This window comes from Mesoplodon densirostris, chromosome 7 (genome assembly GCF_025265405.1).
Source record: "Mesoplodon densirostris isolate mMesDen1 chromosome 7, mMesDen1 primary haplotype, whole genome shotgun sequence".
NCBI lineage: Eukaryota > Metazoa > Chordata > Mammalia > Artiodactyla > Ziphiidae > Mesoplodon > Mesoplodon densirostris.
This window is the reverse complement of record NC_082667.1, coordinates 117,300,807-117,316,804: the sequence shown is the minus strand read 5'-3', so window position 1 is coordinate 117,316,804 and position 15,998 is coordinate 117,300,807. Positions and strand designations below refer to the sequence as shown.

At 40.0% G+C, this 15,998-nt stretch overlaps 1 protein-coding gene across 3 annotated transcripts in view; it reads left to right on the top strand.

The window, feature by feature from the left end:
• FEZ1 (fasciculation and elongation protein zeta 1) overlaps positions 1 to 15,998 on the top strand; it is a 41,857-nt gene that overhangs the window by 12,986 nt on the left and 12,873 nt on the right. For 2 of the 3 annotated variants that reach the window (XM_060104194.1, XM_060104193.1), the window contains exons 3-5: positions 137 to 236; positions 11,791 to 11,877; positions 13,780 to 13,948. In XM_060104194.1, coding sequence (XP_059960177.1) covers positions 137 to 236; positions 11,791 to 11,877; positions 13,780 to 13,948 — 356 coding nt within the window. The remainder of the gene's footprint in view (positions 1 to 136; positions 237 to 11,790; positions 11,878 to 13,779; positions 13,949 to 15,998) is intronic. The other variant, XM_060104195.1, reaches the window with a different exon arrangement.

Here is a 15,998-nt window from a genome sequence, read left to right as displayed (position 1 = left end):
TCCTGCATGCTGGAAGGCAGATGATCTCAGCCTGGCACACACAGAAGCCTCTCTCCTCCCCTGGCCCAGCTCTTCCTTCCTCCAGGCCAGGCCAGGCCACAGATGTGTGCTAATGAGAGCTTCTCTTTGTTTACAGGGTTTGGGATGCTCTGACAGACAATTACATCCCTTCACTCTCAGAAGACTGGAGGGACCCAAACGTGGAGGCTCTGAATGGCAACAGCTCTGAAACTGAGGTACCTCTCTGGGGCCCCCAGCTTAGCAGGGCTTGAGATGCTGTGGATTCCAGTTAGAAAAACATTCAGTAATGCAACAGTCTTCCCCATTATGTAATGAAGCTCAACATCATTGCTGGGAAAGTAAGAGTTGTGGAGGAAGTGAAAAATAAGATGAAGGGGGACATCCAGGGTATATGAGGTGATTGGAATGATTGTAAAGACTGTAAATGCAGATCACTTCTGTTGCTCATCATCGGCCTACAACACGCAAAATAAGGTGATCTGAAGTAAGAGAGGAGAATAAATATAATGGGCTTTTTTTGTGTTCGAATAATGGTTAAAAAAAAATCAGGGTTTCCCATCTAAGAGGGACAGTTCAGTCCCATCAAAAAGTGTTGACAGACTTGTGACAAGCTCAGGGCCTGTCTAATGGCCAGAGTGGGGACCCAGATAATAGTGAGGTGACCATGCAACTGGGAGGAATTCTTTATGAAACTCATTAAACAGGCACTTATATGGCTGGACCTGAGTCACGGTCTGTGATTACTGATGCCAAAGAGGAAAGTAGCCTACAGACTTCTGAAAAAGTAAAGAGAATACTTATTTTGAGTTGACTTGCATAGGTTATGGAACGTGACCTTTCAGAATATCCAAATTGCCCCTCCTAGCTGAATATACATATAGAAAGCTAAATCACGTAAGGGCTCTGTCCTTGCTAAAAGCCCGTTTCTACCTTGCTTAGTCTTCTAGTTTCAGTTATAAAGGAAATTTGACAATTTCTTATCAGGAAGGGCTGTCACAATCCTGTGCGCACAGCAAATGAGGGTGGGAGGTGGATCTGATCTTCCTAGGTGCTCCAGGATTGAGGCCAAGGAAGAGCGAGAACCAGATTTCCCTTACTGGGCGACATTTCTGCAGATCATTGGCCAAAATAGCACAGCAAAGAGATCAGCAATTGGCCGATTTGTTGAAAAGGTGGCTGAATATCCTTTTTAATTTTTCTAATAATTAGCCATCCAAAATACTTAAAACCTCAAGAATAGACTTCGAAACAAAGAGATTTGCTACAGCCCTACTTAGCATGGATGTGGGATGTCTCAGGTCCTGTTTTGTACTCCCAAGCGCTTTTTTTCTTTTGCGGTACTTATATGGATAGTGTTTAGTACTTGCCCAAAATGCAGAGGAGAAGATAGGCAATAATGGAATAAACCTAGTTACTGAAATGAAATCAGGTCCGTCATGGTGCAAAAGGCAGATTTTGCTTTGTTACCTCCTTGGCCACCTTTCCAACTCATTTTGTGGATTAAGCCAAAGTATATATAAGATAGCCTACCCTTCAAAAGGACTCTAATTTATCCTCATTTGCAGATTTCCCTCAAGAGGGTTAATATTTCAGGGCAAACTGAATGACCCTGAGAAGGATGATCTTGAGCTCTCCTCCTTGTAGAATTTTCTCCATCTGACCCACGGGAAATGGACGGCGTAGCAAAAGTGGATGGATTAAGGTTGTTTTATTTTAGCCTCCTTTATTATCTGGATTCATTACAGTAGAAGCTCTTTTCACTGACATCAGTTTAAACGACTTGCTATATAACCAGGGCTCTGTATTCCTTCTGTAAAACATGCCAACCGAACGCCCTTGGCATGCGGCATGCACACGACTGGTAGGCTTCTCTCTGGGAAGTCTTATCTCTTCTTCCACTTAGTTCATTGCCAAGAATCCGTTGTGTTTGTTCCCAAACCTGTTCATGCTTGTCCTTGTGACTGTAACTAATGTAATGAAATGTTATGGAAACTGTAGGGTTATGAATGCAAAGACAGTCATTTTTGCTTTTATAAAATCAAAGTAACACATGTATGTAATTTTAAAAGTCAAATAATACTTTTAAAATAATGCGAGACAACAAAAAATATAAACAGCAGTCTCTGACTTATCTTTCCCGGCTCCATAGAGGCAACCACTTCGACTTCTTATAGCTGTTTCTTTTGGCAGGTACCTACAATTTTCTAAATAACACATTTATATTACTACTTCTTTGATTATCTAAAATGAATAATTTTGGCTGTTATCCATTATGGAAGATGAGATTTAAGTCTTTGGCATCACCTCAAATACTCACATTTGGCCTTCCCCCTTGTCACCAGTTAAATCAATATTACAAGTACACACTAGGGTAACTGTGTAAATACTATTTCTTGCTGAATCATGTAGTGTTCTATAAGAATATTTCCTCTCTTGTACAACTTCTTATTTAACCTGGAGCGAAGAATTGCCTTGTTTTTTCATTTGCTTAGTTTCCTGTATATCTATCATTAGTTCAACCCCAAACTCTGAGTGAACTCTACATCTCATAATATGTTTTAAAAAAATCAGATAGTCTTTCAATTCAATAAAAAAAAAAAATCCAAACTAGTACCCTCCATCTTTCTGCTATAAACTAATCTGGTTGTACTCTAGATCTGGTGCACAGCTGTTGTCCTGGGAAATCTTCATGTCTCTCTCTCCTGTCCTCTGACTGCCATGTTTTTATTTTTCTGGGTATGTTCCCTTGTTTTGGTGAAAAAAATTCAGTATATTCTTGAGAAAGGGTAGAGAGGAATATATTTGTTAGAATAGATGAGAGTGTCTTTATTCTCCCATCATACACTTGATTGAGAATTTGACTTGATAGAGTTATTTTAGGCTGCAAGTGAATATTTACTCAGAATTGCAAAGGCATCATTCTCTTTTCCTCCAGCTTTCAGTGACGATTGAGGAGCCCCATTTAGAATCCATTCTGATTCTTTGTCTTTTATATGTAACTCTCTTTTGGTTCTCTCTAGAAGCTTTCAGAATATTCTCTTTTTCCTGTCTCATTTCTTTTACAGTAATGTGGCTTAGAGTGAGCTTTATTTTTTCATTCAAATGAATTATAATCCATGGGCCCTTTTGACCTGGAAGCTCATGACTTTAAATTGTGGCATGGTTTCTTGTTATTTCTCTGAAGATGAATTATTTCCATTTTCTGCCTCTATTGAGATGATTATATGGTTTTCTCCTTTATTATGTCAATGTAATGAATTACATGAATTGAGTTTCAAATGTTAAATCAACCTTGCATTCTTGAGATTAAAGGCAACTTGGTCATGGTATATTATTCTTTTCCTTTTTAATCATAGCTTTATTGAAGGATAATTGGCATACAATAAACAACACATGTTAAAGAGTGCAGTTTGATAGGTTTTGACATATGTATACATCTGTGAAACCATCACCACAATCAAGATAGTGAGCATGTCTGCATGTCCATCACTCCTCCCTTTCACCCCCCAATCTTCAGGCAACTAGCTGTTGTCATCATAGATTAGTTTGCATTTTCTAGAATTTTGTATAGGTGGAATCACGCAGCATGTACTCTTTTTTTGGTCTATTTTTTAAAACTCAATATAATTATCTAGATATTCATCTATTTTATTGCATGTATCTACATACATTCCTTTTTTTTTTTTTTTTTTGCGGTATATGGGCTTCTCACTGTTGTGGCCTCTCCCATTGCGGAGCACAGGCTCCGGACGCGCAGGCCCAGAGGCCATGGCTCACGGGCCCAGCCGCTCCGCGGCATGTGGGATCTTCCCGGACCCGGGCACGAACCCGTGTCCCTTGCATCGGCAGGCAGACTCTCAAACACTGTGCCACCAGGGAAGCCCATACGTTCCTTTTTATTGCTGAGTAGTGTTCCATTATATGGATATATTATAATTTGCTTATTCATTCACCTGTTGATGGATATTTGGATTTTTTCCAGCTTTTGAATATTGCAAATGAAGCTACTATGAGCATTCTTATATAAGTCTTTTTGTGGACAGGTCTCTGTTTCTCTTGGGTAAAAAGCTATGAGTGGAATGTCTGAGTCATATTGTAAGTGTCTGTTTCACTTTTTAAGGAACTGCCAAACTGTTTTCCAGTTTGAGAGCTCCGATTATTCCACATCCTCACCAACTCTTGGAATGGACAGCCTTTTTGATTTTAGTCATTTGAGTGGGTATATAGTAGTATGTTATTTTAATTTGCATTTTCCTGGTAACAAATGATGTTAAGCATTTTTTCATGTGCTTATTCACAACCCATGTATCTTCTTTGGTGAAGTGCCTGTTCAGATCTTTTGCCCATTTTCTTAGTGGGCTGTTTGTGTTCTTAGTATTGAGTCATTGGAGTTCCTCATGTTAAAAGATAAAATGAGGCATATTAAATTTCTGAGAGTTTACCTGAGCAAAAATCTGTTCGACTCAGACAATGCCAAACCCAAAGTGGGTAGGAGTGCTCCATCGACAGGAATTAGAGGAAGACTTCTACAGAGAAGATGTGGAAGCAAAGCAAGGAAATTATCTGATTGGCTGTAGCTTGAGTGGTTGTATTATCTGGAAAAGCCTGGGTGGCTGTTTGTGGGTGGCTGTCCTTTGGTTTGAGTTCTTAACCTTGAGGCATTAGAGGTTTTTGTTTGCTTAGGAGACTCCTGAAGCGTTCAAGTCATCTCAGTCTAATAGCCTCTTTGTTTAATTATTTTAACACATATATTCTAGGTATAGTCCTTTTTCTGTTGTATGTTTTACAAATATTTTCTTCTTGTCTATGGATTGCCTTTTAACTTTATTAACAGTACATTTGAAGAGCAAATGTTTTTTAATGTGATGAAGTCCAGTTTATTCATTTGTGTTTAATAGTTTGTGCTTCTTATGTAGTACTTAAGAAATTGCCAAGCCCAGGGTCACTAAGATTTTTTTCTTAAGTTTTCTAGTTTTAGCTTTTATATAGTTTATGATCCACTTCACGTTAGTTTCTGTATATGGTGTGAGGTTAAGGTCAGGGTTCATGTGTATGGCTATCCAATTGTTCTAGTACAATTCACTGGAAATATCCTTTCCATATTGAATTTTCTTGGCACCTTTGTTGAAAATCAGTTGACCTAAATGTGTGGGTATATTTCTGAATTCTCTGTTCTGTTTCACTGATATATGTGTCTATCTTAATGCCAATATTATGCTATATTATTACTGTAGCTTTATAATAATGTCTTGACATAAAGCAAAGTCTTTCAACTTTGTTCTTTTTTTTCAAAGTTGCTTTGGCTATTTTAGGTCCTTTGCATTTCTGTATAAATTTTGGAATCACCTGATCAATTTGTACAAAGAAACTTGCTGGACGTTCAACTGTGATTGTATTAAATCTATAGAACAATTTATGTATGTAGATCAATGTTAATGTGATGAATTACACTAATTGATTTTCAAATATTAAACCAACCTTTCATTTTTAAGTTAATCCCACTTAGTTGTGATAGATATCCTTTTCACATAATGTGGGATTCGATGTGTTTATATTTTATTAAGGATTTTTGCATCTATGTTCATGAGGAATCTTTCTTTTCAATTTTCTTTTCTTGTAATGTCATAAGGTGAATTGGGAATTTTTCTTCTTCTATTTTCTGAAAGAGTTTGTGTTATATTGGTATTATTTCTTCCTTAAATGTGTGATTGACTACACCAATGAAACCATCTGGACCAGGGGTTTTCTCCGTGAAAGTTTTTGATTACAGATTCAATTCCTTTAATAGATATTGGGGTATTTAGATGTTCCATGTCTTCCTGAGATGCTTTTGGTAAAGTGTGTTTTTTAAGGAATTTGTTCATTTAATCTAAGTCATGGTATTGACCACAAAGTTGCTTATGACATTCTCTCATTCTTTTAATGTAGTAAGATCTATAGTGATGTTCCCTTTTTATTACTGTTATTGTTGGTTTGTGTTTTCTCTCTCCTTCTGTTCCTCTCCCTCACCCCCTTCTCATCAGTCTGTTTATGGGTTTATCACTTTTATTAATCTTTCTAGAGAACCACTTTTTTTTCCCCGCTGTGTTTTTTCATTTTCTAGTTTGTTGATTTCTTCCCTTAACTTGGTTGTATCCTTCTTTGTATTTAAAATAGGGTTTTCCTTCACCCTTTACTTTTTAAGCTTCTGAAGTGGAAGCTTAGGTCATATTTTAAACTTTAAAAAAAATGATCTTAGTCCATTTGGGCTGCTATAACAAAATACGACAGACTGGGTGGCTTATAAACCACAGAAATTTACTTTTCACAGTTATGGAGGCTGGATATCCATGATCAGGGTGCCAGCATGGTTGATTCTGATAAAGGGACTCTTCCAGCTTGCAGACTGTCAACTTCTGGCTATGTCCTCACAGCACACATGGTGCAGAAGAGCTCTGTGGAGCCTCTTTTATAAGAATACACCCCCACTGATGAGGGTTCCACCCTCCCCAGCACCTCCCCAAGGTCTCCTTATACCATCACATTGGGGGTTAGGATTTCAACATGAATTTTGGGAGGACACAAACATCTAGTCCATAGTAATAACGTAAGCATCTTAAAACAATAAAAGTTCTTTTAAGCATTGCCTTAACTGAATCCCACAGTTTTGATGTGGTATGTTTTCATTATCATTCAGTTCAAAATATTTTCCAGTTTCCTCTTTCTTTTTTGGCCTATGGGTTATTTAGAAGAATGTTTATAGATGTTTTGTCATAGATTTCTCATTTAATTTTGTCAGAGAACAAAATCTGTACAAATTAAATCTTTTAAAACATATTGGGACTGATATATGACCTAGCATATGTTGTATCTTAGTGAATGTACTATGTATCACTGAGAAGAATGTATATTCTGCAATTGTTGGTTGTGATGTTCTAAAAAGGTCAACTAGATTAAGGTGGTTTATAGTATGGTTGGATTCTTTATATTCTGATTTTTTGTCTGTTTATTTTATCAATTATCAAGACCAGAGTGTTAAAAATTTCCAGTTATTACCGTGGATTTGTCTATTTCTTTCTTCAGTTCTGTTAGTTTTTGTTTTATATATTTTGAAGCTCTGTTATTAACTGCATACACTTTATTATTGTTATGTCTTCCTGATTGACCCTTTTATCATTATTAAATATCCTTCTTTATCTCTGGTAATACTCCTTGTTTTGAAATCTGCTTTGTCTGATATGAATTTAACCACAACAGCTTTCTTATGCTGTTAGGTATACATTTTTTCAATCCTTTTACTTTTCATCTATCTGTGTCTTTAAAATGTGTCTTTTATAGATTGCATGTAGTCGGGTCTTTTATATTCAGTCTGACAGTGATAATCTGTGCTTTTTAATTTATTGTGTTTAGTTCATTTGCATAGCATTTAGTTCATTAACATTTAACATAACATTACTAGTTTGTGTTTAGGTGTACCATCTTGAATTTCTATTTGTTCCATCTGGGTTTTTTGTTGTTATTGTTCCTCTGTTGCACCTTCTTTTGGGTCAATCAAATATTTTTTGGTATTCCATCTTATTTCTACCTTTGGATTTTTAGTTATACCTCTTTGTATAGCTGTACCTTTTTTTTTAGTGGATGTTAGGTTGGCATCTGCTCTCTAGCATCTCTTTTTTTTTTTTTTTTGCGGTACGCGGGCCTCTCACCGTTGTGGCCTCTCCCGTTGCGGAGCACAGGCTCCAGGATGCACTGGCTCAGCGGCCATGACTCACGGACCCAGCCGCTCCGCGGCATGTGGGATTTTCCCGGACTGGGGCATGAACCCGTGTCCCCTGCATCGGCAGGCGGACTCTCAACCACTGCGCCACCAGGGAAGCCCTCTAGCATCTCTTTTGCTGTTGTCTTTTCTCCAGTTCTCTTTGTCCCTGTGGGATACTCTCTTTTGATCCCTTTACTCTCACTTTAGCAGAATTTCGGGAGATAACTGTGTGTGCTCAATCTCCCACGTACCTTCCTCCTACTATTACAAAAACAGAAACAGGAAACAAAATTTGTGTTGTAATGTGGATGATGCAAGAAAGACTACATGAAATTCTACTCGGAGGCCCATCATGGAAGAAAAGGCCTTGGCCTTACGTTAGGAGCTTGGTGAATGAGTAAGTGTGCATTTATGTTTTTAGGTCAAAATAATATGCTCGAGCTATGTATGTATGTATGATTATTATTATTCACAATTCTCCACTTTTCATTGGGTTTTTCAGTTAATGAACCTATTCTGTTCCTGACTGTGATGGAAAAGATGGTCTCTTTTATCCCTGTAACTTTAATTGATAGCAGATGGTGGTTCTTTTAGACAAGAGGAAATGGGAGTCTAGGACAGTAAGTTACATCCTTCTGTTTCCCAGGTGAATAAGCAGCTCATTTATCTGTGGAGGTGGGACTGAATATAGGAGGTGATAGTACTTCCATTCAGTCCTCTCCTTTTCATTCCTTCTTTCAACAAATATTTGTTGCCACGTGCTGTTTGCTGTGTTCTGGTGCATCTACCTTTGGGGATATGGAAGCACTGACTTAAGCCACACCGATGGGTTAAGTTGCCCTTTCCTTGGGCTGGGTACATATTGGTGATTTTTTTCTCTTTCTTTTACTTTTTGACTGGGGGTGAAAATGTATCTTTATCTCTTATATTTGGTCAAGAAGGCAACCACCCATGTGAAAAAATCATGGTAAGGGGAGGGAAATATTGTGCAGTAGAAATTCCCTTTCCTGTGAATGGAATCATCTGGAATACTTTAACAAACAACACTGGTTAATAGTCATTATTGGACACAAGAACTTGATGGAATTTTAATTCTCACTCAGACTCCTGTGCACCTAGATTTAGCACTCTCTTAGTCTCCAGGGAAGATTCTCTGCATTTATTTTTAAGCTTTAAGTGACCAAGTTACAGCCCTAAAGGCACACCCTTTACTGAAAGCAGGAGGAGGAAACAGCTTGCTGAATAGTATGGCTAAGCTCATTTCTGGATCTTGGTCTTCTATTCTCAATTCTGGGAAGAAGTCACTCGGAAGAATGAGTTTTTTTCTTGGAAGAGCCATAGTTCACTTCAATAATATGGAGACAACTTGAAGATTTAGTCTACAGAGAAATTCAGCCCCAATTTGTCAGACTTCTCGTTTCCACACAAGAGGCTGAAGAACTCCCTGCAGTAGTTTCTCTGCATGTGTCATATATTAAGAATAAGAGTATTCATACACTCGTCCATATACATATGTGTATGAATATATATGACGAATACTGTTATCAATATACGTAAATGCTGTCATTTTCCAAAATCTTTCTCACCAGCTTTCCACACTCTGTACAAGATGCTGTCCTGGGAACGGAGGGAAGGGAGGGAGTCTGTAAACAGCATTGAAAGGAAAGAGGGCTTGTTGAGAAGTGACGGGAGCAGAACAGAGTCCACTAGATAGAGACAAAACATGGGACCAGGCTTAGAGAGGGTGAGGAAGATGAGGGAACCAGAACAAAAGCTACAGAGTGAGGAGAAAAGGAGAGGGACAGGGCAGGTACAGTGAAAGCAGAGGATGGCAGAGATCCACGTGGGGAAGAGGGAAGGGGCCAGGGCTTTCTCCGGAGGACTTTGTGCATGTGTCTCCTTTTATTTTATTTCATTTTGTAGCGGCAGACTTCTGAGATGTGAGAACATATGGGTTAGGTATAGCTCCCACGATACTACGAACTCATGGTAACTTTCACAAACTTATAATTCATTTTCAAATCTCGTTTTACCCACGCCTGAAAAATCAGACCAGCAGGCTTTGTACCAGAGGGGAGAGAAGGCTCTAACTAGGAATCATCCATGTCGCTGCCTGGCTTCCCTAATGTCTGAATAGCAAGAAAGGGTCTATGCCTAAAAGCTCTCCCCGCCTTCACCAGGAGCTCAGAGGGAGGACCTTGGGAAGGGGAGTGGTGTAGTTGAAAGATTCAGTATTAACAGCCAGTGAGGTAAACTCGCTAAAATTGGCCACATCTCAGAAAATGTAAATATTCCATTTAAAAAATCAAATTACTATGAAAAAAATTCTGGTTATAGACTAACACTTCTGTCAGATGCTTATAAAAAATAATCCAGGGCTTTCCTGGTGGCGCAGTGGTTGCCAGTGCAGGGAACACGGGTTCGTGCCCCAGTCCGGGAAGATCCCACATGCCGTGGAGCGGCTAGGCTCGTGAGCCATGGCCGCTGAGCCTGCGCGTCCGGAGCCTGTGCTCCGCAACGGGAGAGGCCACAGCAGTGAGAGGCCCGTGTACCGAAAAAAAAAAAAATCCAAACAGAAAAGAAAACTTTGTTTCCCAGCATGAGCCTCACTTCTACCACAGGACTTTCCAGCCCTAAGAAAGTTCTGCCATGTGAGAGTACTTGTGAACAAACCGTGGCTACAGGAGTTTCCTTCTGCACAGTGGGGAGCTGCAGAAAACAGGCGGGTACCACAGGTGGTGGACTTGGCGGAGAGAGGAGCATATGGGTTCGACAGCAGAAATAGATGTCACCATCTGGCACAAACCCCCTCAAATAGTCCCATTACCTCCCTGTCCTATCCCTTATCCAGGTTGAGAGCAGAGGGCCTTTGTGATATATTTAATTTTTTCTTTATGACATAGTCCTAGTTTTAAGCACATGTAGATGGAAGGTGATGTGTTTTGTTGGGGGTACCTGCCAAGGTGGAGTTCAAGGAAGAGGGGAGAAATTTCTGAGGATGGACTCCCTCTGACATGATTGCTTGGATTGGAACTGGGGTGTTTCCTGGGGGTGCTAATTAGAACAGGAAAAGTGTAATCCCCAGGAAAGTGGGAGATCAGCATGTCAGCTGTTGATGAGCAAGTGAAATTGATTCCTGGATGAGAGGTGTCTGCAGAAAGGTTTCCTGGAGGCACTTCTTGCCAGACCCTGGATGACTTTCAAAGGAGACTCCTGGACACAGACAGCTTGTTCAGTGGTTTAGGGGCTTATCCTGTGCAGGTTTTGAACATCAATACCAGGCTATGGCTGCTTGGAACATGGACAGTAAAGTCAGATATGCTGTGAATACCTTGCTGGACTTCAACATCTAGAATCTCAATGGTTGTGAGCTTTCAGAGCCTTACTTGGGGTGATGGAAATTTGGAGACACGTGGCAAATGTTTCAGTATTTGCTGTTGCTGTTGAGTTTGTCCTTTGGTTTGTGTGCTTAGGTTGTTCTGTTGGCATGTCCAATGGAGCTTCGGTACATCCTTCATCAGCTACTGACAGCATGCCTAGATTCCAATGACACGATGACATTTCATCACATTTTAAGAACATGATTATTTGCACTGGAACAGCCCACCCCTTAAAATGCCTAATAAAATAAACTCTGGAAACGGATCCCCAGATTGAAATTCCTTATATAAACAAATGTGCCTTTGCTGCAGGAGTTCGTTGCTGTTGTTTCTCACCTCAAGAAGGTTCCTTGTTCATGTAAAGATGACCTGTCTGTTGGTTAAAGAACAGTGCTGCTCCCCGTGGGTCAGAATGGTGCCGGCCACACATGCCTTATTGTCTTTTTCTAAGCTGGACCCAGTGATGCATGCTGTGTGGACAGGGTACGCTTGGAATTGGATGAAACTCTGCACACCTCTTCAGATTTTCTCTTTACACAGGGGATGGCCGGAGTGGCCTCTGTCAGTGTCCTCTATTCTAGAGACTGGAGAGAATCCTAGTTCTGTTGATGGTCAATCAGAATTCCATCCCCCATCCCACACTTCTTTCAGATCCATGAGAAAGGAGAGGAAGAGTTCAATGAGAAGAGTGAACATTATTCTGGAATCAGTGAGGAGCCTCTGCTCACAGCAGATCAGGTACAAATCTCAATCTCTCTCTTTCTCTCTCTGTCTCAGTTCTTGGGACTTTTAGTTCCTTTGATAGAGAAAAAGTCTGAATACATACCTGCCACATCCCTTTCAGGCAGTAGAAAAATGTATGGTCTTGTGGTGGCTGTGTCTTTGGTAAATTTCATGTCTCTTTAAGCCTCAGTTTACACACCTGCTGTAATTAGGGATGTAATTCCTAACGTGTGTTGGATGTGGTCCATGTCTGATAACAGCCAGAGATGGGCTCAGCGTTTACTGCCTTCATTTCCTGCTAAGTGTCTTTATTGCAGCTCATTGTGCTTGGAGTCAAGACACTTAAACAAGGGTCCCAAATAGCTGTTCTCACAAGAATAGAAATGGCAGAAGAGGCTTCCAAGTGATGGACATTTTCTCATATTTCATAGAACACTGAAAACGTTGGGCCTTCCAAAAGAAGTATTAGAAACACTTGTTTTTTTTAAAAAAAAAGATCTAAAGTTTCACATTTTATTGAGTTACTTATATTTGGGTTTTAATAATTTGTTACTTAGGGAAAATACTCCTGAGTCTCTGGATTCTTTATTCAACCTTTGAGTCAACAACTATTTATGGGTGCTTGCTTTGAGCAGGCACCTTTCAGGTGTTTTCACAGAGTGGTTCTGAAAAAGCTCCACTAGGAGCTTTTGGTTCCAGAAAGTGCTTTTCAGTAAAAAGAACTCTTTCATATTTGTGGTAAAAAGGTGGGCTATAAACAGATAAGGACCAAGAGATTAAAGGGAACCAGATTAAAAAGAATAGGGGCTAGCAGTTACCTTGTGAATTTGGGGGTAAATACAATTCAGTGACACAAGTTCAATGATAATGACTCTGAAAGAGAAGCTCAGCCATAAAATTCTAAAGGAGGGGTCGTGTAGTTTGCTCGTGTTGCATGAACGGCTTGCAGTAGTCAAAAACGAAGTATCCCTTAAATTTGTGAGCAGAGATGGGAAAGCTTGGGAATAAAATAGAAATTATTCCAAAGGAGGGGACCCAAGTGCCTTTATCTTTGATCCAGCCTAACATAAATGAACCCACTTCAAAGACCAGTTGGCCTTGGAAATGGAGCCCATCACAGCATCGAGAACAGACAAATATATAGATGCGCTGTTCTGACCAGACTCATGGATGGCTCCTTTCAGAAGTGGTCTTTGCTTATTCCATTTTCTTTATGTGTAAACAACTAATGTACAAAGTAGTTCAGCCTTATTCCTCTTGGCAGTTATCTAATTTTCCTCTCTCTTCTAGGAGCTGTCCCCTACAAGAGTCTAGATTACAGCTTGGTTTCTTATCGATTTTCTGCTCTCCAGAACCTACCTGTTCTTTTATTATGTGATTATCTTTATTCCCACTTTTGTTTGGCAGCTTTAGTTCTTGTCCAGGTGAATTCTGGAGGAAGAGCTGTTTTCCTCTATGTAAAAAAGCAACTCCCCATTTTGAGTTATCCTAGGAACACTTTGGTTTTTTCCCGTCTTAAGCATCATCACAATGAATGGACTGGATTTTGTGTTTGAGTTGTGTAGATAAAATGTCCTGCTACTTAGAAAGAAAGTGCTCAGCAAATTGAAGTAAATGTTCCCTTCCAGGAATCTCTGCTTCATTTCCTGAAAGAGCAGTTTATTTCCAATAAAACACTCATCTCAATGATGTTCTTAGAAGAGGCTGGACATTAAAAAGGACTTTATATCAAAGGAAGAGTGTTTGTAAGCCTTTGGTCAGATCTAGTTTTATTATTATTCAACATTTATTAAGTAACAATATTGCTTTAGGAATTGTATAGACAGCAAATTAGGAACATCCTTCCCTGATCAGAATTCAAACTGGGATGTCCCTGCAGCAGAGAAGAGTGAGTACTCCCTTGTGTACCTTCTCCAGGTGATTGAGGAGATTGAGGAAATGATGCAGAACTCCCCAGACCCTGAGGAGGAAGAGGAAGTTCTAGAAGAGGAGGATGGGGGAGAAACCTCCTCCCAGGCGGACTTGGTCCTCCTGCAGGAGATGCAGGCCTTGACCCAGACCTTCAACAACAACTGGTCCTACGAAGGTAAGAGTCCTGGGGGTGGGCTCATGGAGGACACACTCAGCTCTGCCAGGCAGGGCACATGCTTCACACGCCGCTAACAGAACCTCGGATCTAGGGAGTTGGCAATACCTTTCTTACTGGACATTGGGAGAGAAGTTAGCATTGCTGGGGGAGGAAGCAAGATTAAAATGGTAAAACGACCTGCTGTACAGCACAAGGAACTCTACTCAATACTCTGTAATGGCCTATATGGGAAAATCTAAAAAAAAAAAAAAAAAAGAGTGGATATATGTATATGTATAACTGATTCACTTTGCTGTACACCTGAAACTAACACAACATTGTAAATCAACTATACTCCAATAAAAAATTTTTTAAAAATGAAAACAACAGTAAAACAAACCAAAGAACAAGACTAAAACAGAACAAGTAGAGGAAATCTGAACCCACTATTCACAATGATGCTACCATGAAATCAATGAAAAAACCTACAAATGGTAATGATAATAATAGCTCGTATTTTTGGAGAGCTTTGCAGGGTCAGGCGCTGTTCTAAAACTTTTTATGCATAATCTCATTTCACGCCCATGCAAACCCCATTAGGACTGAGCCAACTGAGTTTCCAAGAGGGTAAGTGACTTGTTTCGAGGCCACTGTTGCAGAAATATAATTAAGAAATAAAATCTCCTCCCAACCCAGAAAACCTCTCCACAGAAGTAGAGGTTTTCTTTCTGAGAAAATGAAAACAATTTCATTATTGAATTGATGCATGTCACAGTCAACCCACTAAAGGGATTGCAAAACCGGAAAGAAATCTAACCCGTGTCTACAGCTAACTGGACACAACCCATTATAATTTTGCAATTTAGAGTCAGGTGACAAGTTAGGCCCCTGTTTTCTTTCTTGGGGATGACTTTTCAAAGCAGTGGCTCCCAGGTCCTTGAGGAAGCACATCTGAGTCCTGAGACTGGCCAGTGGCTTATTTAGCCATTTAAATGATGCACATATATTTGAAAAGGACAGAGAGAGATTCTGAAAGAAAAAAGAAGGTGGGGGGCTTCCCTGGTGGCGCAGTGGTTGAGAGTCCACCTGCCGATGCAGGGGACATGGGTTCGTGCCCCGGTCCGGGAAGATCTCACACGCCGCGGAGCGGCTGGGCCCGTGAGCCATGGCCGCTGAGCCTGCGCGTCCGGAGCCTGTGCTCCGCGACGGGAGAGGCCACAACAGTGAGAGGCCCGTGTACCGCAAGAAAAAAAAAAAAAAAAAAAAGGAGGTGAGGAAGAGGGGAAGTCTCTTCCCTTATTTTCAACAGGGAGAATCAAGCCTCTTATTTTATTTTATTTTTTAAACATCTTTATTGGAGTATAATTGCTTTACAATGGTGTGTTAGTTTCTGCTTTATAACAAAGTGAATCAGCTATACGTATACATATATCCCCATATCTCTTCCCTGTTGCGTCTCCCTCCCACCCGTCCTATCCCTTCTTCCCTCTTGCGTCTGCCTCCCACCCGTCCTATCCCACCCCTCTAGGTGGTCACAAAGCACCGAGCTGATCTCCCTGTGCTATGCGGCTGCTTCCCACTAGCTATTTTACATTTGGTAGTGTATATATGTCCATGCCACTCTCTCACTTTGTCCCAGCTTACCCCTCCCCCTCCCCGTGTTCTCAAGTCCATTCTCTGCATCTGCATCTTTATTCCTGTCCTGCCCCTAGGTTCTTCAGAACCTTTTTTTTTTTTTTTTAGATTCCATATATATGTGTTAGCATACGGTATTTGTTTTTTTCTCTTTCTGACTTACCTCACTCTGTACGACAGTCTCTAGGTCCATCCACCTCACTACAGATAACTCAATTTCATTTCGCTTATGGCTGAGTAATATTCCATTGTATATATGTGCCACATCTTCTTTAGCCAGTCATCTGTCAATGGACACTTAGGTTGCTTCCATGTCCCGGCTATTGTAAATAGAGCTGCAATGAACATTGTGGTACATGACTCCTTTTGCTTTCTTTTTTTTTTTTTTTTTTATTTTATTTTTTTTTATTTTACAAATTTAATCAGTTATACA